At 43.3% G+C, this 24,485-nt stretch overlaps 1 protein-coding gene across 2 annotated transcripts in view; it reads left to right on the top strand.

Moving 5' to 3' along the window:
* The window catches only part of slc25a48 (solute carrier family 25 member 48), a 49,353-nt gene extending 30,853 nt beyond the window's left edge, over nucleotides 1-18,500 (top strand). Inside the window, exons 6-7 of one of the 2 annotated variants that reach the window (XM_055643205.1) lie at nucleotides 875-1,008; nucleotides 18,248-18,500. In XM_055643205.1, the coding sequence (XP_055499180.1) occupies nucleotides 875-1,008; nucleotides 18,248-18,304 (191 nt within the window). In that variant the 3' untranslated portion in view covers nucleotides 18,305-18,500. Of the gene's footprint in view, nucleotides 1-874; nucleotides 1,009-7,711; nucleotides 11,463-18,247 lie in introns of those variants that run through there. The other variant, XM_055643204.1, reaches the window with a different exon arrangement.
* Nucleotides 18,501-24,485: the final 5,985 nt, after the last annotated feature.

The raw sequence follows: 24,485 nt of genomic DNA, 5'->3' as shown, positions 1-24,485 counted from the left end.
GATATTTTCAAGGTGGAGATTGACAGACTTTTGATCGGTAAGAGTGTCGGGGGTTACGGGGACAAGGCAGGAGAATGGGGTTGAGAGGGAAAGATAGATCAGCCATGATTGAATGGCGGAGTCGACTTGATGGGCCAAATGGCCGAATTCTGCTCCAATGACTTATGAACTTATGTCCGAGTTAGTGAATCAGAATCGCTAAACTAAACTAAAATCAACCTAATATCCTTCAATTCTTGTCTCCTTTAGTTAAGTAGAAACTAAAAATGCCAGGAACACCCTGCAGGTCAAACCATTTCAAAGCTTCAATGTTATCAACATTACCTTTGTTTCTCTCCATGCATGCTGCCTGACCCGCTGAGTATTTTCAGCAATTTTTTTTTCCCCCTTTTGGAGTTCCAGAAACTACTGTGTTTAACTTTTGGACGTTTGTGACGTTAGTGGATGCTGCCCATCAGCGCACTTAATCTCTTTTGCAATCCATTCCTTGCCTAATTTGTGATCACACACTGTAACCAACTCGATAGATGACCTTGGTGATTACAGTTTGCTTTGCGTCTCTTCCAATCTGGCAACTTGCAACAGCAGGAATGGACGGGCGGGCGGTGGGTGGGGGGGGAGGGGAGTCATTCGGTTAGTGCTTTGTGGCATCAACAAGTGGTAGACACTACCCAGCAGGGGATAGTAACCAGAGTGTACATGGTTGATTGATTTTACAAAAGCATAACTCTCTGTTTTCACCCTGTTGCACCGTTTCATATCTGGTCACATGCTGTTAACCGTGCGATTGAAGAGAGATATTTATTTCTCACGTCTCTTAAGCTAAACCTAGTGCAGTTACTTCTGGACTATAGACTGAAATTCTCTTTTGCAGGAACAATTTCATGGGGCACTGCAACTCCCATGGATGTGGTCAAAAGTCGTCTTCAAGCCGATGGGGTTAACGAGACAAAGTACAAGGGAATATTACACTGTATTCAAAAGAGTTACCGGACGGAAGGGCTCAATGTAAGTGGAACTCGCTGCTTTAGATCATTTTGGAGTTCAAGAATGTTATTTTTTAATCCTTTCTTTTTCAAAAGAGCTAAGATAAATCCTAGAAGGATGTAGAAGGATGAGGGGTAAACCTCGTTGAAACTTACTAAATAGTGAAGGCCTGGATAGAATAGATGTGGAGAGGATGTTTCCACTAGTGGGAGTGTCTAGGACCACAGGTCATAGCCTCAGAATAAAAGGATAAAAGTCTGAAGAAGGGTCTCGACCCGAAACGTTGCCTATTTCCTTCGCTCCATAGATGCTGCCTCACCCGTTGAGTTTCTCCAGCATTTTTGTCTACCTCAGAATAAAAGGATGTACTTTTGGAAACGCAAAGAGGAGGAATTTCTTTAGTCAGAGGGTGATGAATCTGCGGAATTCATTGCCAATGAAGGCGGTGGAGGCCGTCAATGGATATTTTTAAAGGTGGAGATTGACAGATTCTTGATTAGTACAGGAGTCCAGGGTTATGGGGAGAGGGCAGGAGAATTGGGTTGTGTGGGAAAGATGGATCAGCCATGATTGAATGGTGGAGTAGACTTGATGGACCAAATAGCCTACTTCTGCTCCTAGAACTCAGGAACGTATTTGGTGCATTAAATGGACACTGCGGGTAATGAGTGCCAGCACCTGAACTTGTAACCCACTGCACTGCTAAAAAGCCTTGTGGGAAAAAAAAGAAAACAGTCCAAATCTTGAATGATGTAATGAAACATTACTGGTGTTTCCAGAACATAGAAACATAGACATAGAAAATAGGTGCAGGAGTAGGCCATTCGGCCCTTCGAGCCTGCACCGCCATTCAATATGATCATGGCTGATCATCCAACTCAGTATCCTCTACCTGCCTTCTCTCCATACCCCCTGATCCCTTTCGCCACAAGGGCCACATCTAACTCCCTCTTAAATATAGCCAATGAACTGGCCTCAACTACCTTCTGTGGCAGAGAATTCCACAGATTCACCACTCTCTGTGTGAAAAATGTTTTTCTCATCTCGGAACTAAAAGATTTCCCCTTTATCCTTAAACCGTGACCCCTTGTTCTGGACTTCCCCAACATCGGGAACAATCTTCCTGTACCTAGCCTGTCCAACCCCTTAAGAATTTTGTAAGTTTCTATAAGATCCCCCCTCCTCAATCTTCTAAATTCTAGCGAGTACAAGCCGAGTCTATCCAGTCTTTCTTCATATGAAAGACTGGAACAGGAGGTGTTGTAGACTCGCATGTCACTGACTGAAGCGTCTCCCTGCAATTCCCATTCTCTTTCACCTCTTCCCTCATCTCTGCGATAGCTTTTGTGCTGCTGCCACGCTGAATACAGCAGCAGGGAGGCAGCTATGGGGGATGTGAAGGGAAATGGGATGTGAAGTGGGGAGGGGGACACTGCAATGTGACTCAACAATCCCACGCATAAAGCTGTGGTCCTACACTGCAAGTGGCACATAGCCACGGCAGGCGGTGGATTCATCCAAGAGCCATTAATCACAATGCTGCGATCTTTGCCAGTATTCCTTGTGATCAAAAGTGGAGCAGAGAATAAAGAATCTGGAAAATACAGTGTGTAATCTATCCAAGTCAAAGTCAAAGTCAAAGTAAACTTTATTGTCAATTCAAATAATGCAACAAGTAGTTACACAGAGGATTGAAATTGCGTTTCCCCATACTCCAAATGTGCAAGTAATATTTATAACACAGACAGACTATATACCAATAAAAATAGACAATGGACCTATATATTATATAAAACATTCACAGTGTGCCAGAGTGTAGTAAAATTTTAAGGTATGTTATTAAGGTGCAATAATAAAAGGTGCAATATAGAAAAGTTCAAATAGCATACTGCAGACATTGAGTTAAAGTTATTTTGACAGTCAGTAGGTCTTTGTTTGTGTAATGTTCATGGAATTTTCTTGAGTGTGTTGAGTAGTCTGATGGCCTGAGGGAAAAAGCTGTTTTTGAATCTGGTGGTTTTGCTCCGCATGCTGCGGTAGCGCTTGCCGGATGGTAGGAGGGTGAACAGTTTGTGTGCTGGGTGGGTGGTGTCTTTGATGATATTGGTTGGTCTCTTGCGACAACGAGATGGGTATAAGTCCTGGATTACTGGTTGGGGTGATCTGGTGATCTTCTCCGCTGTCCTCACCACTCTCTGTAGGGCCTTCTGGTCAGCAGCAGAGCAACTGCCATACCAGACTGAGAGACTGCTGGTAAGAATGCTCTCAATGGCACCCCTGTAAAAAGTGGTGAGGGCAGAAGGGGGGAGGTTGGCTCTCCTCATCCGTCGAAGGAAGTGGAGGCGTTGCTGTGCTTTCTTGGAGTCATACAGCATGGAAACAGGCCCCCTTTCCCCAACTTGCCCGCAATGTCCCAAATACACTAGTCCCACCTGCCTGCATTTGGCCCATATGCCTCTAAACCTGTCCTAGCCATGTACCTGTGTAAATGTTTCTTAAACGTTGCGATAGTCTCTGCCTCAACTACCTCCCCTGGCAGCTCGTGCCATACACCCACCGCCCTTTGTGTGAAAAATTTACACCTCAGCATCCTATAAAATCTTTCCCCTCTATGTCCTATGTCTATGTCTATGTTCTTGATTCCCTTACTCTGGGCAAGAGATTCGGTGTGTCTGCCCAATCTAAACGTCAACATGATGATGTGGTCCCATGCTGCAAGTGGCTTCAAACCCCAGCAGGTTGTGGATTCATCAAGTTTAGTTGAGTTTTGTTTATTGTCACGTGTACCGAGGGGCAGTCAAAAGCTTTTTTCATAAGATCGCAAGTGATAGGAATAGAATTAGGCCATTCAGCCCATCAAGTCTACTCCGCCATTCAATCATGGCTGATCCATCTTTCTTCCCCCCCCCCCCCCCCCCAACCCCGTTCTCCTGCCTTCTCCCCATAACCCCTGACACCGTTAGTAATCAAGAATCTAGACAAAAATGCTGTAGAAACTCAGCGGGTGAGGCAGCATCTATGGAGCGAAGGAAATAGGCAACGTTTCGGGTCGAAACCCTTCTTCAGACTGAAGAAAGTTTTCGACCCGAAACTTTGCCTATTTCCTTAACCTACGATTTTCCAGCATCTGCAGTTCCTTCTTAAACTACTAATCAAAATCTGTTGTATGAGAACAAGGATTTATTGCGTGCTAACCAGTCAGCAGAAAGATAATACTTGATCACATGCTGCGATCTTGACCAGTAATCATTGTGATCAAAACATGGAGTATAGAAGAAAGAATCGGACAAAAGCAGTGTGTAATACAGTATATCCATGGAGATAAAAGCGGAACTCGCTATCAAAACATGGAGGGGATGGGGGACACTATTTTTTGGCGACCACACGCGCATGCGCACACTCACACATACGCGCGCGAGGCACACTCACACAATCCAGCGCTAAAAGTGGAGATTTTAAAATCGGGATCACAAAAACTTGGGGGGGGGGGGGATGTCTCCCACCTCTCAAAACATGGGGGGGGCGTGTCAAGAATCTAGACAAAAATGCTGTAGAAACTCAGCGGGTGAGGCAGCATCTATGGAGCGAAGGAAATAGGCAACGTTTCTGGGTTTTCTGCCCCTGCATGGAGACACTTTAATTCACATCGCCCGCTTGTTGAGGGGCTTGCTAATTGTTTTGTTAACTGTGGGTAGACAAAAATGCTGGAGAAACTCAGCGGATGCAGCAAAGGAAATAGGCAACAAAGCGAAGGAAATAGGGGCAAAGGAAATAGGCGTTTCGGGCCGAAACCTTTCTTCAGACAGTTTAGTTAACTGTGGTAGTTGGTCCTCTAAACAGCTAGATTTCATTGTCTGCTGTGCATTGGATGACATCATTGGATGGATTAATTGGACCAACCTCAGTAACGTTAAGTAGAAACAAGGAACTGCAGATGCTGGTTTACACAAAAGGACACAAAGTGCTGGAGCAACTCGGTGGGACAGGCCGCGTATCTGGAGATCATGGATAGGTGACGTTTCGGGTTGGGATGCTTCTTTAAAAGGGAGTGTCTGAAGTATGGTTCTGACCCGCTGAGTTACTCCAGTACTTTGTGTCCGATCTGTTACATTAAGGTCACAGCCCAGGAAGCTCCATGCCAATTTCCCAGTGATTGCTAATCAACGCGGAGATTACTTATGGCGTGTTTTAACATGTTCCATATCTCTCCCCGTTTCCTCTCACCTCAATAACAACCTTCCATATAAATCACACATTGAAAATGTACACGGGAGAGGTCTGAAACAGGGTCTCCACTCAAAAAGTCATCTATCTGTCCATATCCCTCCACGGAAGCTGCCTGATCTGCTGAATTCTTCCAGTAGGTTGGGGTTTTTTTTGCTCAAGATGCCAGCGTCTGCAGTTCCTTGTGGATCCCACTTAAAAATGTGCAGAACTGGCACCAATTTTGGGAATTTTCCGTTCTTATTTTATAATTGTTTGATATAAAGGGGAGGTAAATGATCCTTTTAAAATAAATATTTGCACCAAATATGTTGGCCCAGTTCAAGGATCGATAATAAATGTTATCTCCATGCCATGTTAATCTCTACATTGAGTGCTGGCACTATTTAAGGGAACTGGTGGCTCATATCATCTCTTTCTATCAGAGCTCCAATGTCATGTTTTGTGGGTGACATGTTAGGGGATAAATAAAGATTCCCGCAACAGAGGAGAATTAAATTTTAAAAAACTATGACATTTAGTACATTAAGTACGTTAATGTACGTTAAGTACATTTAAGGCAAAGATTTTCTTGTTAAACTGGAAAGGGTGCAGAGAGGTTGAGTAGGCTAGGACATTATTCCTTGGAGCACAGTTGGATGAGGGGCGATCTTGTAAAGGTGTATAAGATCATGAGAGGATTAGATAGGGTAAACACACAGTATTTTACCCAGAGTAAGGGGATGAAGAACCAGAGGACATAGGTTTAAGGTAAGAGGGCCAAGATTTAATAGAATCCCGAGTGGCAATTATTTGACATGAAGGCTGGTGGATCTATGGAAAGAGCTGCCAGAGAGGTAGCTCAGGCAGGTACTATCACAATGTTTAAGAAACTTTTAGACAAGTATGTGGATAGGTTTAAAGGGATATGGGCCAAATGCAAACAGGTTGGACTAGCGTAGATGGGACATGTTGCTTGGCACGGGCAAGTTGGACCGAAGGGCCTGTTTCCACACTGTATAACTCTATATCCAATTGAAAATTAAGGTGCACACATTACTTTGTTGTTTTTTTTCACTTACATTTTTACATATTTTTTAGAGATATATACAAAACAGTGCAACACCATCACCATAAATAAAACAAAATAAGAAAAACAGCAATCAAAATAAAAAAAGAAGTAGATAGGGGGAAAAAAAAGAAGTAAATGAATAAAAAATTGGAATAAGACCGTGTGGTTCACTTACAAAATTAAAAAAGAAAAAAACATTACATTGATCAGTTATCTGGAGATAATTCAATATTCATACAAACATACCATCTAGTTTTATATAACACAATTTTCCCATATCTAGCTCGGCATTTATCTAATTGGTGTCATGGTTTAAATAAACGGTCCATTTTTCCCAGATCTTCTCAAATGAATTATCCTTGACTCTCAAGGAATATGTCAATTTCTCCATATTAAAGATGTCTCACACAATTTCTAACCACCGTTCCTGCTTTGGACTTTTTTCATTAAGCCACTGCCTGGTAATGGCCTTCTTACTTGCTGCAAGCAAAACTTTAATCAAATATGTATCTTCTATTTTTACAATATCTTTAATACGCCCCAGATACATCGCAGAGCAAGTATTTGGGATTTTATAGCCCAACATATTTTTTACAACTGCATTAACATTTTCCCAGTATGGCCTTATCTTTACACAGTTCCAGAAAATAAGCGAGTGGTCTGCCTCCGTACTCCCACAAAGCCTCCAACAGTGTTGTCGGACAGCAAGTTGTCTGCTTTTTATTTTGGGTGTTATAAAAAAAGTTGGACCACAGGGGCCTGTTTCCACACTGTATAACTCTATATCCAATCAAAATTAAGGAGCAAACATTACTTTGGCATGCTAAGTTGGACCACTCAGTACAATATGAGAATTATTGTGGCCAAGGAACAAATTTGCAGTCCACTGCATCAGTGAAATACTGATTGTCACCAAGTGTAAGCCCAGAACAGAGAGGTATCAGGGAAGGCCATCCCAGCTTACTGTTGATGGCTTCATTATGGAGCACAAAGGAACTTAAAAATGGTGCCAAACTGGTGACTTGGTACACTGTCTCAGTGTACTACTGATATACACTTGTACTGTATCTGACATGTTTATCTATTATATGCATCGAAGTGCTTATATATAGTGATACTTGTACTGAACTGTATACAAAAATGAATTTCACTGTGCCTCGGTCCGTGTGTCAAATAAATACCAGACCATACCATACAAATAACTCAGGCGCTGAAATCTTGAGTAAAACACAAAGTTCTGGAGTAACTCAATGGATCAGGCAGCATCCGTGGAGGGAATGGACAGGCAACCTTATGGAGCAGGTAGTTAGTTCTCTTGGATGGGGATATTGCAAATACAAGAATACATAGTCATCATTGAAAATAACCAAGTAAATAGATGCCATGCAGATGTGACAATTACTGTGCGTGGGAATTTACTTCTATATTAATGCTTGTTTTATTTGCTAGGCATTTTTCAGAGGAACAGCTGTGAATGCTATCCGGGGATTCCCTATGAGTGCAGCCATGTTCCTTGGATATGAATTCACGTTGAAAATATTGCGAGGTCAATAAGCAGAACGTAACATTTAGTCCCTGGTATTTATCCGGTTGCATTGTTCCTGCCCCAACCAACAACTGACCTGATTTATGAACAGAATGATTCTATTATCTCCATGGCTACTGGTGTCAAACACGTCAAACGACCATAACGCTATTGGACTACGCAGACATTACGCAGAATGACGGTGTATTGCAAACGTTATATGCAATGTTCCCCAGGAAGTCAAACACAGCGTGTATAAAGCAAGGCCACAAGAATTGAGCAGAGGAATCTTTGATGCTGAAATGTCGACCAACAGACTGACTTGCTGAGTCATCCTCAAGCAAACAAATTCCCCCACTAAAATCGAAACAGGAACAGAAAACGCAGAGGAAGCTTTGATTATTGAAGGGATTATATTGGTGGAGGTAGTGAACTGAGAAACGGTGCCATTAACTTGCAGAAAGATATATATATCTCAGCATTATTGTGTAACATAACAAAATAGCCTGAGGGAACTGCATAGAATCATGCATCACAAGAGAAAACAAGTAGCCACATTGTTCCTCTACAGCTTTTTATAAGAACAAACCAATTAGTTCCATTCTCCTGTTTAAGAAGAAACTGCTGGAAAATCGAAGTTAGACAAAAATGCTGGAGAAACTCAGCGGATGAGGCAGCATCTATGGAGGGAAGGAGATAGGCAACGTTTCGGGTCGAGACCCTTCTTCAGTCTGAAGAAGGGTCTCGACCCGAAACATTGCCTAGTTCCATTCTCCTGTTCATCCTCCATTCTCTGATATTTTCCCTCCATTAATACTTCCATATTTGTTTTAACATTAATGTGCACCTATTTAACAAATTTCACTGATTTAGCTGAAAATACTTCATGGAGGATTATTTCTTATTTCTTCATCTATTTCTTAAATAAAGGCATGGAAATGTACAAGGGGCAGAGGGGAGGTTGAGGGGGGCAGCATGTGGAAAACAGACCTTGTTTGCTCCTCTGATTTCTTCTCAAGCGTGACCTTTTGTGCCTGTTTTTTTCCAGGAAACAGCAAATTTGTCCCTTGTCAATATGATGTTGATCTGATTCACGAACTCGATCATAAGTTCATAGGTGATAGGAACAGAATTGGGTAATTTGGCCCATCAAGTCTACTCTGTCCACTCTGATCTATCTTTCCCTCCCAACCCCATTCTCCTGCCTTCTCCCCGTAACCCCTGACACCCATATTAATTAAGAACCTGTCAATCTCCACCTTAAAAATATCAACTGACAGCCTCAATAGTCTTCTGTGGCAATGAATTCCACAGATTCACCATCTTAGTTATGGCTAATAAGAAAATTGAAAGCTTGGACCTAACAGACTAATTGACATTGACTCCAGAACAAGGGGTCACAGTTTAAGGAAAAGAGGGAAGTATTTTAGGACCAAGATGAGAAAATCATTTTTTACACAGAGAGTGGTGAATCTGTGGAATTCTCTGCCACAGAAGGTAGTTGAGGTCAGTTCATTGGCTATATTTAAGAGGGAGTTAGATGTGGCCCTTGTGGCTAAAGGGATCAGGGGGTATGGAGAGAAGGCAGGTATGGGATATTGATTTGGATGATCAGCCATGATCATATTGAATGACGGTGCAGGCTCGAAGGGCCGAATGGCCTACTCCTGCACCTATTTTCTATGTTTCTACATGCTACCAGGCAATTACATTTCTATATATTACTGTGCTTTTAAATTGTTGCATTGATGCGGCACAAAGATTAATTTTATTCAACAGTATAACAAGACACTTTACGCTGCTAAGTAAATGTTAATTGGCTATCACTAATGTTCCAACATGCCACAATGTAATATGTGTACCAGGAGAATGCTTTGCAATTTTGCAAGTGGAAAAGTCACAAAACCTATTGATGTGCAGGAAGTTATTTTTTTTAACTTTATTCCACACAGGAGCAGAAATCAAAGGCCACCACGATTAAAAATGTAATAAAAATGAACTGGTTTATACCAAAGATGGATACAAAATGCTGGAGTAACGCAACGGGTCAGGCAGCATCTCGGGAGAAAATGGATGGGTGACGTTTCGGGTCGGTCTGAAGAAGTTGTCCCCACCCGAAACGTCACCTATCCATTTTCTCCAGAGATGCTGCCCGACCTGCTGAGTTACTCCAGAATGTTGTGTCTATCTTCGCCACGATGATTATCTTGGCTTATGTATTTTCTTCACAGATAATTGCAATGAACCACACAAAAGCAAGATAACATTACTGATATGTATTATAATGAAATATGTCCACAGTACAACGTATGAAAACAAAGTCTAAAGAGAATAACATTTCACCAAGTCTGAAGATTGTTGTATAAAGTCCTAACTTTAATTTCAATGTTTTAATACTGTGTTCAGAAGCATTTAGATTATTCTCTAATCTGTGACCAAGTATAAAATGTGTCAATCACAAAGCAAATTATTTTTTCACTGTAAATTAGATACCATGTATCTGTTTTGTAGCTTACAGATGAAAATACTTGTTACAGGCCAGAAGGGGGTGTAGTGAACCTTATGTGTGGAAGGTGTGACGATCACATCATGTACTATATTTCTGATTGTAATTTTAATTTCCATTTCATGTTGTTGGATATAGGCTGTGCATGAAATTGCATTTGGCATTATGGTCTTGAATGACAACCATTTCATTGTCCGTTATGTATTTTTATTCACATTCATGGGCACATGTTAATTGGAAAGACAGCAGCACTGCTTTTAAACAGGTTTGATGTATTGCCAATGTACTGAACCACAATCATTCCCCATGGTGGAGACTGTGGGACTTGTATTTGGTGGAGTCACGGTCAGTGAGAGCTAAATGCCATGTGCAATTAACTTCGAAAAATGATCAGCAATTAAAAAAAATAGTTTGCCAAAATGTTGTTATTCTGTTCATTTGGCTGCCAAACCCATTATTACACTTTCACAACTTTGTGTGCAAAGATGTGTAGTGTTGTGAAGGCTTGCAAGGGCGGCATTGTGGCGCAGCTTGTAGAGCTGCTGCCTCACAGTGCCAGAGACCCGGTTTCGATCTGGATCACGGGTGCTGTCTGTGTGGAGTTTGCACGTTCTCCCTGTGACTGTGTGGGTTTTCTCCGGGTGCACTGGTTTCCTCCTGCATCCCAAAGACATGCAGGTTTGCAGGTTTAATTGGCCTCTGTAAAATTGCCCCTAGTGTGTAGGGAGTGGATGCAAATGTGGGATATCATAGAACCAATCTTGAAAAAGGTGCAGAAGAGTTTAATTAGAATGCTTCCTGTATTAGAGGGTGTTGGCTATAAGGAATGATTGGACTAACTTGGAATAGAAACATAGAGAATAGGTGCAGGAGGAGGCCATTCGGCCCTTCGAGCCAGCACCGCCATTCATTGTGATCATGGCTGATCGTCCCCAATCAATAATCTGTGCCTGCCTTCTCCCCATATCCCTTGATTCCACCAGCCCCTAGAGCTCTATCTAACTCTCTTAAATCCATCCAGTGATTTTGCCTCCACTGCCCTCTGTGGCAGGGAATTCCATTAACTCACAACTCTCTGGGTGAAAAGGTTTATGCGTGGAAGATTGGTTGCTTTCACACATTAGAGGCTGAATGTGACCTGATAGAAATATATAAAATTGAAGTCAAAGTCTTTTACCCAGGGTGTTAATGTCAAAAACTAGGGGAATAGGCTTAAAGTGGGAGGGGGAAAGGTTAAAGGAGATTTTCGTGGCAAGGATTTTGTAGAGAGAGTGGTAGATGCCTGGAACGCGCTGCCAGGGCTGATGGTAGGAGCATAAGCTATGGAAACCTTTAACTGGCATTTCGGCAGGTACATGCCCAAGCAGGGAGATGGAGGGAATTCACAACTCTCTGGGTGAAAAGGTTTTTTTCTCACCTCAGTCTTAAATGGCCTCCCCTTTATTCTAAGACTGTGTGTGGCCCCTGGTCCTGGACTCGCCCAACATTGGGACCATTTTTCCTGCATCTAGCTTGTCCAGTCCTTTTATAATTTTATATGTTTCTATAAGATCTCCCCTCATCCTTCTAAACTCCAGTGAATACAAGCCTAGTCTTTACAATCTTTCCTCATATGACAGTCCCGCCATCCCAGGGATCGATCTCATGAACCTACGCTGCACTGCCTCAATCGCAAGGATGTCCTTCCGCAAATTAGGAGACCAAAATTGTACGCAATACTCCAGATGTGGTCTTACCAGAGCCCTATACAACCGCAAATACAAGAAATTAGAGAACCTACGTACAGAAACTACATTGAGCCTGAACCAAAGGTATTAGATGTTGAATAAGTTCCCTGCCAAGACAAGAGAACTATAATGGTGCATGGTGCATAGTAGGTGGTTTATATAATACTGGTTGTATACTCCTTTAAGAATTGTATGATATGTCAAGTTGGTCACTATGTGTATGTTACAACAATGCTCAGAACCAAATGTTCCTGTTTGCCTGGTACGAGATGGACAGTAGAGATACTGGTTAGCTCTGTGAATTATGTTGGTTAACACAGCACTGAGTAGCATTAAGTAATTATTCACCCTCCAGTACTTTAGATAATGAATGAGAGAAAAATACCAACAGATAGGATCATAAACTCTTGACCACAGTAGAACACAAAGTGCTGAGGTAACTCAGCAGATCAGGTAGCATTGAAAATAGACACAAAATGCTGTCACTACTCAGCGGGACAGCCAGGCAGAAGGAATGGGTGACATTTTGGGACAAGACCCTTCTTCAGACTGAGAGTAAGGGGAGAGGGAAAGTAGTGATGTGGAAGAGCAAGGTGTGAAAATGACAGATCAAAGCAGAAGCTGATCAAGAAAATGTAGAATGGTTTATTGTTGGCCAAGGGGTCTCTGGAAGACGCTGATAGGTGATGTTTTGAGCCACAATTTGTTTTGGATCAGATTGATTGTAGTAGGGGGGAGAAAGCTGGAAAAGAGGTGAAGATGGGACAAAGTCTGGCAAGTTACAGGCAGCATCTCCAGAGAGAAGGAATGGGTGATGTTTCCGGTCGAGACCCTTCTTCAGAGATGCTACCTTTCCCGATGAGTTACTCCAGCTTTTTGTACCTCTCTTCGAATTAAACCAGCAACTGCAGTTCCTTCCTACACAAGTGATAGGTGACTAGAGATGAAAAGGGGACAAAAGAATACAAAAGAGACAAGAGGTCAACAGGGTGCCAGATAAGGAGAGAAGACGAGCAAAAGAGGAGTGAAATGTAAAGTCAGAGAGAGGGATATAGGTGGGACAGGGGGAGGAAAGGGTGTGGGGTGGGAAATCTCCACTGTTCAGTTTAGTATTGTCACATGTATCGAGGTACGGCAAAAAGCTTTTCAGTCAATGAAAAGACTATACATGATTACAATCAAGCCGTCCACAGTATACAGATACAGGATAACGAGTACATCGTCAGCGGTCACTCTGAACGAGTATGACTGTCCTCTCCTCTCCATAGGGTCGGCTACTTGTAGGCCTGCAGATGTCTGTAGAGGCCGATCCATGATCCACACACCTTGGTGCAACGTGGGCAGTGGAGACTAAGCGGTAGTTGGTGGTCTTCGAGCCCCCTTCTCTCTCTCCTTACGATGCTGTCGCTTTGTCTCAGCGACACAGCGTAGTTCTATTTCGTGACGTGCAGCTCCTTCCTGCACGGATTCCCTCCAGGAGCGCCTGTCCAGTGCAATGTGCTCCCAGTTGCTCGGTGTGATGTGGAATTTCTTTAAACTGTTCTTGATGTTGTCCTTGAAGCGTTCCTTTGGCCCGCCGGGGGCTTCCTTCAATTGAGAGTACAGGATTTGTTTAGGGAGACGTGTGTTGGACATGTGGATGACATGGCCAGTCCATCGAAGTTGGTGCTGCATTATTGTGGTGGTCATGTTGGCTTCATCCAAAACCCTGATGTTGGCGCGTTTGTCCTCCCAGCTGATGCTCAGAATCTTTCGTAAGGATCTTTGGTGGTATTGTTCCAGGGCTCTCAGGTGCCTGCTGTAGGTGGTCCATGACTCGGCTCCATACAACGGGGTGGAGAGGACATTCGCTCTGTAGACCAGCAGTTATGTTTGAGCCTTTAGGTCTCGGTCTTCAAAGTCTCTTCTCCTGAGTCTGGCGTAGGCTCCGCTGGCACAACTCAGGCGATGGTTGACCTCATAGTCAATGTCAGCTTTTGAGGAAAGAACACTGCCAAGGTTGGGGAATGGTCAACATTTTCAAGAGTGGTGTCGCCCACTTTTATAGTGGGCTGGGTAGACGGCTGGTTGGGTGGAGGTTGATGTAGGACCTGGGTCTTCTTGATATTTAAGGCTAGGCCCATGGCTCTGTATGCCTTGGCAAAGGCATTCAGGATGCCCTGGAGGTCTTCTGCAGAATGTGCTGTAATGGCGCACTCATTCGCGTACTGAAGCTCCATGATGGCGGTGTTACTGCTTAAGGTCGAAGAGCCCACTGTCAGTTCTGTAGAGGATTGGGATCCCCTGTGGCTGCTATTCATCAATGAGGTGAAGTATGGCAGAAATGAAGACGACAAACAGGGTGGGTGCAATGATGCATCCCTAGTGCAAGAAAAGTCCAATTAAGTGCGATGATGCATCAGATAATGCAAGATAAAATCAGATTAAAGATAATTCAAAGGTCCTTGTCTTTACGGTCTCTATGATTGTTCTTGGAGCAGAGATGTTTAAGGAAATGTTTGATAAAGGTGTTTAAAATGAGGACGAGTTTTAAAAGAGTAAATAAGAAAAAAAAAATGGCAGAACGATCAGTAACTTAAGGACAGAAGTTCGAGGTCATCAGTGATAAGCCAGAGGGGGGAGGGGGAAACAAATTTTCCGCAGAATATTATTTTGTTCTAAAGTGCATTTTCTGAATGGGCGGTGGAAACTGACGTGGGTTTCATAAGGGTAATGGGTGATTATTTAAAGTGAAACCCCGTAAAGTATTGGAAAGATCAAGAATGCAGGATTAAACTTGTAGCTGATCAACGAGCTGATGAAGGCACAATGAGGTGAATAACTCCCTCATGAGCGGTTTCTGTGTATGATTTTGTGTATCAATCCTTTCAAATACTTTACGTACTTTTCTAGCCTGAAAACCAACGTCCAGGTTCAGGAACAGCTTCTTCTCTCCAACCATTCGACTATAAAACACAGCAACCTCAAATAAGCTCTGAACAACATGGACTATTGCTATTATTGCACTATTATTTTTTTGTGTGTATGGATGTGTGCGTATATATATGTATTTGTGACTGGGTACACATACACATTAAACTTTTTTTTTTCTGGATAATTACATTGAAACATAGAAACGTGGACATGGAAGAATAGGTGCAGGAGTAGGCCATTCGGCCCTTCGAACCAGCACCGCCTTTCAATATGATCATGGCTGATCATCCAAAATGAGTTCCCCATTCCTGCTATTTTCCCATACCCCTTCATTCCTTTAGCCCTAAGAACTAAATCTAACTCTCTCTTGAAAACATCTAGTGACTTGGCCTCCACTGCCTTTTGTGGCAGAGAATTCCACAGATTCACAACTCTGGGTGACAAAGTTTTTCCTCATCTCAGTCCTACATGGCCTACCCCTTATTCCTAAACTGTGACCCCCTGGTTCTGGACTCCCCCAACATCAGGAACATTTTTCCTGCATCTAGCCTGTCCAATCTTTTAAGAATTTTTTATGTTTCTATAAGATCCCTTATCATCCTTCTAAATTCCAGTGAATATTGTGTACTATATTTACATATTCTGTTGTGCTGCTACAAGTAAGAATTTTGTTTGTCTACTGTATGACAATAAAACATTCTTGACACTTGTCTAGATTGAACCACATCTCAAACTTAAGGGAACAAAATAAAGCCTTTCCTCATTATTTAATTTCATTGTGTCCAAGTATCACTCTGGTAGATAGTCTCTATTTTGCCTTCTATATATGCTCCTTGTAAATGTACACAGGATCTTGTAGATCTGTTCAACAAGACATCCAAGTCCCTTTACTTCTCTACACATCTTACTCTCCCTCAACTGTGCCATCAAGGGGGCGGCACAGTGGTAGAGATGCTGCCTTACAGCGCCAGAGACTCAGATTAGATCCTGACTGCGGTTGCTGTCTCTACTGAGTTTGTACCTTCTCCCAGTGACTGCGTGGGTTCTCTGAGGGTACTCCGATTTCCTCCCACACTCCCACATACTAAGGTGATTGTTGGTCGGCATGGACTGAGTCCACGCCAACCAGCGAACCCCATACACTATCCTAAACATGAGGGCAATTTACAATCTTTACCGAAGCCAATTAACCTACAAACCTGTACGTCTTTAGAATGTGGGAAGAAACCATAACGCCCATGCAAACTCCACACAGACAGCACCAGCAGTCTGGATCGAACCCGGGTGTCTGCTACAGTAGGGGATAACTCTGCTGCAGTGCTATGCCAGATTAAAGGTCCTTGATTGCTTAACTGCATGCATGGAGCTTTTCACCTTTTCCTTTATTGCAGAAATCCCCTTTTGTAACTTATCCATTATTAAACCTGACCAGTTTACAACACTCATTTAATTCTCCTTACCTTGAAAATGGCAACAAAAAAAAACCCTGCAAAACTGCAAGGTTCAATTTAATTGGATTATTAACCAACTTGGAACACAGATAATTTTTCTGTTCTAACTACATCTCAAAATAATTCTGTGTATATGAGCTTTGTTTAGTTTAGTTTAATTTAGAGATACAGCGCGGAAACAGGCCCTTCGGCCCACCGGCACTATCCTACATCCACTAGAGACGATTTATTTTTACATTTACCAAGCCAATTAGCCTACAAACCTGTAGGTCTGGAGTGTGGGAGGAAACCGAAGATCTGGAGAAAACCCACGCAGGTTACGGGGGGACAGCACCCGTAGTCGGGATCGAACCTTGTTCTCCGGCGCTGCATTCGCTGTAAGGCAGCAACTTTACCGCTGCGCCACCGTGACTGCCCTTTGATTTCCTTTTCTCAGGTATTTATCCTTCAGCAATTCTTAACTGATAAAATGCCATGGAAGTAGAATGAGCCAAGGGTTTCTTGACCTTTTCAAAAAATGTTTACAGATGGCTATATTGTATTTATATTGTAAAATTATTTTCTTTGATCTGTTAGATTTAAAAATAAATCTCGGCAATAGGAAATTTGATTTTGATACACACAGCCTACATTTTGACCTGGGGAATATACCTGATCAAAGTCCACTTACGATGATGCCAAACATGATGCCAAATTAAACTGCTTCCTTCTGTAGTTCTTCAAAGATGCAACGCAGAAATATGCCCTTCAGCCCATCGAGTCCGCGCGGACCAGCAATCACCCCGTGCACTAGCACTATCCCACACACTGGGGACAATTTACAATTAACCTACATACCTGTACATCTTTGGAATGTGGGAGGAACCTGGAGCACCCGAAAAAAACCACGTGGTCACAGGGAGAACAGAGAAACTCCGTACAGGCAGTAACCCATGGTCATGATCGGATACGGGCCTCTGCCACTGTCCTCATGTGATACATATCCCTCCATTCCCTGCATATTCATGTCCTTATGTATCTATTTTGGGGGTCCAATCGAGGTCTTGACATGATCTTGACAGGGTCTTCGTGAGACCACACCTGGAGTATTGTGTACAGTTTTGGTCTCCAAATCTGAGGAAAGACATTCTTGCCATAGAGGGAGTACAGAGAAGGTTCACCAGACTGATTCCTGGGATGTCAGGACTTTCATATGAATAAAGACTGGATAGACTCGGCTTGTACTCGCTAGAATTTAGAAGATTGAGGGGGGATCTTATAGAAACTTACAAAATTCTTAAGGGGTTGGACAGGCTAGATGCAGGAAGATTGTTCCCGATGTTGGGGAAGTCCAGGACAAGGGGTCACAGTTTAAAGATAAAGGGGAAATCCTTTATGACCGAGATGAGAAAAACGTTTTTCACACAGAGAGTGGTGAATCTCTGGAACTCTCTGCCACAGAAGGTAGTTGAGGCCAGTTCATTGGCTATATTTAAGAGGGAGTTAGATGTGGCCCTTGTGGCTAAAGGGATTAGAGTGTATGGAGAGAAGGCAGGTACAGGATACTGAGTTGGATGATCAGCCATGGTCATATTGAATGGCGGTGCAGGCTGGAAGGGCCAAATGGCCTACTCCTGCACCTAGTTTCTATGTTTCTATGTTTCTAAGATGGGAGAGTGCATGTGTTTAATGTGCATTAGTTCTTCCACAGGTTTGCCAGTATCAGTGTTAACTTCTTTTAATGGGCCAGGCTCAACTGATGGGATTGAATGAATCAAAGGGCATAGGACCAAGATAAAGCAAAGTAGTGCAGCCTGTTATATTCCATGCACTTCTTGATTGTTGCTTATCAACTAATACAATTGGTTTATGATTGTTTTTTAGATTCGTAGAGTCATAAAGCACGGAAACAAGCCCTTCGGCCCAACTCGTCCATGCTGAACTCCCGCTGCGCTACTCCAGCCTTTTGTGTCTATTTTTGGTTTAAGTCAGCATCTGCAGTTCCTTCCTACATATTAAAAATACTAACATTAGTCTTGTCTGTTCTATTACCTTCTGTCTCTTTTAATAGTCACTACATATTTCACTTTGAGCTGAAGTTGCACTTCAAAGGTATTTGTAGGTATCAGTATTGGCTCAGATGTAGTGTTGTGGCTTTGAATCGGAGAGTATTGTATTCAATGTATTCAAGAGAGAGTTAAATAAAGCTCTTAGGGCCAATCAAGGGATATGGGGAGAAACCAGAGACACGGGTTTGATCCTGACTATAGGTGTTGTCCGTATGGAGTTTGTATGTTTTCCCTTGGCATTGTGGGTTTTCTCCGGATCCTCCAGTTACCTCTCACATTCCAAAGACGTGCAGGTTTGTAGGTTAATTGTAGGTATGTTGCAAAGCCTACCTGAAGCGTCGCTGAAAATCTGTCCCAGCCCGTGTGCGTGATTTTGGCGCCGTTTAGAGGGGGGCGGGTTTAAAACGCGATTTTTCACTAGGCTGTTCAAATCGAGGTTTTTCAGCCTAGTTAATTATTAACGAAAAATCGCTGGAAGATTCCGTAGCTGGAGCTATTTTTAGTTTTAAGGGCTTTCTATACTTGTTATAGTAGGTTAAAAATTAACCTCTAAACCCCCGACCACCGACAACGGGCCGGATCTCATACAGCGGACAAATGAAGGTAGGATGTTTATTTTTACGTTAAAAGGGCTTCTTAACATCCCTTTATACAAAGTTTAATGTTGCGAGTAGCTAATTTTAGGCCCATTATATCCCGCAGTATTTTTTTGGGCATTTGAGGGCACAAATCTAGTACAATGTGAATGTTCTAAACCAGCGCGTTCACAGGATCCCACTAGAAAGCTGAATTAAATGGACTTTAATTTACAGCAATTGAACACTAAATTCCTTCCATTTGGCCTATAAATTAATGTAAATGAGATTTTAAAATCATGTTTTATTGTGAATTATTTGTGAATATTATTTGGACACTTAGGCTATTTAAAAATGTTAATCATTTATTAAGAAATGGATAGATGTTTAGATCTAGTAATTGAAGTCTGAAATTAGCTACAATTGGGTAACTAACTAATTTTACTTCGGAGTCACGTGAGTGACTTCGTGAAGAAGCCCGCTCAGGGCGCAGGCGCGGCATTACGCCAGCAAGTGCAACAGCGGCGGCAGCTGGAGTCAGGCTCTCCAGCTGCGCTTTAAAACGCACCATCAGGTAAGTGAACGGTGCGTTGGGAACGGAGCGAGTTTGGTGTTGATTCTTTGGAAGAAACATGTCCCAACGTAGGAAACTCGCTAGCAAACCTGCCCGAGCTGTAACTCCACCAGAGGAGTCAATTCCAGCGGGGCAGCAACCGGCGGTTCTACCGCTTGAACAGCGGTTCGAAATCCCCCAGACCGAGCCGGTCCCAGTCACGCCAGAGCCTACACGGCGGACTGGGAAAGCCAAACGGAAGACAAACCGGCCGGTCGATTCCGACTCGTCGGGAGGGGAAATGTCCACCCCGAAGCGGGGGAGAGACAGCCGCCTAAGCTGCATCCAGCAGCTATTGGAGGGGATGGTCTACCGGGAGCAGCAGCGCTCTCGGTCAGACAGGACAGGCGCCCCCTCCATGGTGCTGAGTCCGGCACCCCACTTTGCGACCTCGGACCTGGAATGGGAGGTCAGCATTGGTGACCAGGGGCAGGCTGGTCTGAGTATGGGGCAGGCGGACGAAGCCGAAAGAGAGCAGGGTGTGCAGGAAGAGCTGCTAGGGGTCGTAAGTCGCTTTGTCGCTACCCCACGGGTCGGAGCACCGCTGGAGCCTAGGATGGCTGCCAGCATAAACCATCTCTCCAACAAACCTCTGCGGGAGAAGGTGCTCGACCAAGTGCTTGAGGAGCACACAGCCCCGGATAATTGTGAGGCTCTCAAGGTCAAGAGCCTCAACCCTCAAATTTGGGGCAACGTGGGGGGACATATCAGGACACAGGAGGTCAAACTACAGCGCATACTTCGCCTCCTCACGGCGGCTATAACAGCGTATGCGCGGGGAGTCGAGGCCGTAGACATGACCACCCACCAACAGGATGTCCTGGCACTCATGTGCACGACTCAATATGAGTTAAACAACCTAAGAAGAGACAACATCAAGCCGGCCCTCAATCCTAAATTTGCAGGACTATGCAAAACTCCATCAGTAGAGACCGACTCATTTTTATTTGGGAAGGACTTGAACAAACAGCTCAAAGAGATGGAGGAGGCATCGAAGACCGTTAGCCTCATGAGGGCACCACCGGCAGTGATACCAAAACTCTTCATTCCACCCAGGCGGCAGCACACCACTGTATCTACCAGTCGGAGGCCCGAACATCCGACTGGTCAAAGCTGTGGGCCGCACTATCCCCAGAGACCTTTTTTAGGTCAGGGCCTGCAGCGGACCCCCTGGAAAATGCGCCTCCCCCCAACATCGCCAGCACGTCGACAGGGAAGAACATTCAGAAAGAAAAAATCACAACCCCGCCAATAACCATGGAGGTAGGTGGATCTGGTTCCTACCCGCATATCGAGAATAAGGGTGACTTACTAACAGGTTACACTTGTTTAAAGAAGCATGGGGAAGGATCACGGATGATAAATATATACTCAATAGTATTCAAGGGTATAAAATAGAATTTATTTCAAATTTACCGCCAGTTCAACATGCACCCGCAAGGGAATTTGTACTCTCCAATAAGGAACAACAGGAGGGACAAGCTGAACTGGTGAGGCTTCTAAACAAAGGGGTCATAGAGAAAACTACTCATGAGCCCTTGGAATTTGTTTCCAATATATTTACTAAAAGTAAAAAGGATGGTGGGTGTCGCATCATCATTGACTTAACATCCCTGAATGAATTTGTTAAGTATATACATTTCAAAATGGAAACATTTGTGACTGCTAGACAACTGATTTCCAAAGGATACTATATGGCCAGCATTGATCTCAAAGATGCTTACTATCTAGTACCTATTCATAAGGATTATAGCAGGTACCTTAAATTTATCTGGATGGGGGAGCTTCGGCAGTATAAAGCACTGCCTAATGGGCTTACGTCAGCTCCAAGACTATTCACAAAACTATTAAAACCAGCCATGGCAACGTTAAGAAAACAAAACCATATAGTCATGGCATATTTGGACGACATCCTCATAGTTGGTAAAACTATGGAATTGGCTGTAGCAGCAGTATCAGCTACTATACGGCTCCTACAGAGTCTAGGCTTTGTCTTACATCCAGATAAATCCAAGTTCAATCCATCCACAGTTATGGACTATCTGGGTTTCACAATTAACTCAGTCCAAATGACTATTACCCTGCCAAGGGGAAAAATGATTGGGTTGATACAATCATGTGATAACATAAAGATAAAGCAAAGACCAACTATTCGACAAGTGGCAGCAGTAATTGGCAAAATGGTAGCAGCATTCCCAGCTATCCAATTTGGACCTTTGCACTATCAAAATTTGCAAAGAGCAAAAATAAAGGCACTAAAAAAGCACAAAGGTCATTATGATCGGGTCATGACATTACCCCCTGAAGCCATATCAGAGCTACAGTGGTGGACACAAAATATTTGGCACAGTCATAGTCCTATTGTCATTACTAATGCTACATTGGTACTCCAAACAGATGCTAGTGCTCAAGGCTGGGGAGCAACTAACTCCATATCCAGCACAGGTGGTAGATGGACTAACACAGAATCATCGTTACTATCTACACTGGGCATTAATTCTTTGGAAATGTTGGGCGCCTTTTATGGTTTGAAAGCATATGCATCTAATATGCATCACTTGCATGTTAGATTACAAATAGATAATACTACGGTGGTGGCTTATATTAACCATATGGGCGGCATAAAATCTTTATCATGCGACAAATTGGTCAATACGATTTGGCAATGGTGTGTCGAAAGACATATTTGGCTTTCAGCTACCTATCTACCAGGCAAGCTAAACACAGTGGCGGACACCAGGTCACGTAAATTCAATGACAACATCGAATGGATGTTAAATCCTAAAACATTCGCTGAAATTGTAAAGCGATATGGGAAGCCAGATATAGATTTATTTGCATCAAGGCTGAATCACCAACTACCCATCTATGTCGCGTGGGAACCAGATCCGGAGGCAGCAGCGGTAGACGCATTTACGCTGGATTGGGGAAAGTTTGTTTTCTATGCCTTTCCTCCCTTCTGCCTCATCAGTCGGGTACTTCGGAAAATCCAGACGGATTCAGCGTCTGGAGTTTTGGTAGTGCCCGACTGGCCTACACAGCCATGGTTCCCAATTCTCCATGACATGGTGGTGGAAGCACCGATGGTGTTCCCCAGTCATCCAGGGTTACTAACTCACCCAGTATCAGGCATCAGCCACCCATGCCACAGAGACATGAATCTCCTGGGTTGCAGATTCTAGACCGACCTTACCTGGATCTGGGGTTATCGCAACAAACCATCGCCACCATGTCAGCATCCCTGAGAACATCTACAAAGAGGCAGTACCTAACCAGCATTAGGAAATGGGAAACGTACTGCCAGAAAACGGGGACTGCCTACAATACAGCCACAGTAGCGAATGTTCTGGAGTTCCTGGCCGATTTACATCATCATGAAGATATGAGCTACAGTGCCATCAACACGGCACGTAGTGCACTCTCTAACTACCTCAGACCTGCAGGACATCAGCCCATGGGATCCCATCCGCTGGTGGTCAAACTTATGAGGGGTATATTTAACAGCAAGCCCCCCAACCCTAGATATACTCAAATCTGGGATGTCAGTATTGTACTCGCATACCTTCGGGACAGACCACCAGCAAGATCTCTCACTTTAGAGCAATTGACTTTAAAAACGCTCATGCTCATGGCGCTAGTATCTGCTCAGAGGGTCCAGTCCTTACATAAACTACGACTGGACAACATGGAGACAACGCCAGACAAGATAACCTTCTCCATACAAGGTCTGATAAAACAGTCCAGGCCAGGAACATCCAACACGCTAGTGGCATTCCGGGCTTACCCACCAGAGCCACGATTGTGTGTGGTGACCCACATAAATATTTACATTGACACAACCCATAATATCCGAGGAAGTGAGAGAGCCTTATGGGTCAGCCACAGAAAGCCACATGGCAGGGTAACAAGCCAAACCATTTCAAGATGGTTGAAACAGGTATTGGAAGCTGCGGGGATAAACATTAATATATTTAAATCTCATTCCACCAGGGCAGCATCCACATCATCGGCAGCACGGATGGATGTGCCTGTTGACATTATCCTCAACAAAGCAGGATGGTCAAGGGAATCCACATTCCGAACATTTTATCATAAGCCGTTGGTGGAACCTGACGTATTTGCAGCCAGAATTTTAGAAACTGCAAATATTTAATTTAAAGCCCGGGGGAGCTATTTTCTTTTGTTGTTGTTAATAAATACCGTTTTGTTTTTAAAACAGATTCATTGGTTGATTACAATAACACTTCCTTCCTCGAAAGCTTTCGGCAGTGAGTGAGTAAAACTGTTACACGGTTTGAAATCACAGAGCTTTGAAATCTTCACGAAGTCACTCACGTGACTCCGAAATAAAATAGTAAGATTAAACGAGAACTTACCAGTTTGAAGTTTGATCTGTATTTTTTGAGGAGTTACGATGAGGGATTACGTGCCCTCCGCTCCCACCCTCATTACATGGATCAAACTGATAATTGATGTCTCTTTATTCTTTACTATGTTACTTCAAATACGTGTGTCTATCTGTGATTCCACACCGCTGCTTGGAAGCATGCCGCGCCTGCGCCCTGAGCGGGCTTCTTCACGTAATCCCTCATCGTAACTCCTCATAAAATACAGATCAAACTTCAAACTGGTAAGTTCTCGTTTAATCTTACTATTATATGCTTTAATTTCAGGTCATCCAAGTAAGATTATTTTATATTTGTTTCAGAATGCTTCAATCTATGATAACTGAAAATTTCATTCAGTTCTCTTAATTTTTAAGAAAGTTATGTGCTTTTGACTGTCCACGATCACAGCTTTTTTTGTTATGTCCATAGAAAATCAATAGGGAACAAGATGCTAATTTCCGAGTATGAAAATGGCCA

Source organism: Leucoraja erinacea, chromosome 11 (assembly GCF_028641065.1).
Source record: "Leucoraja erinacea ecotype New England chromosome 11, Leri_hhj_1, whole genome shotgun sequence".
In the NCBI taxonomy this organism is placed as follows: domain Eukaryota; kingdom Metazoa; phylum Chordata; class Chondrichthyes; order Rajiformes; family Rajidae; genus Leucoraja; species Leucoraja erinaceus.
Note: the sequence above shows the minus strand (reverse complement) of the source record. Positions and strands in the feature narration are given on the sequence as shown.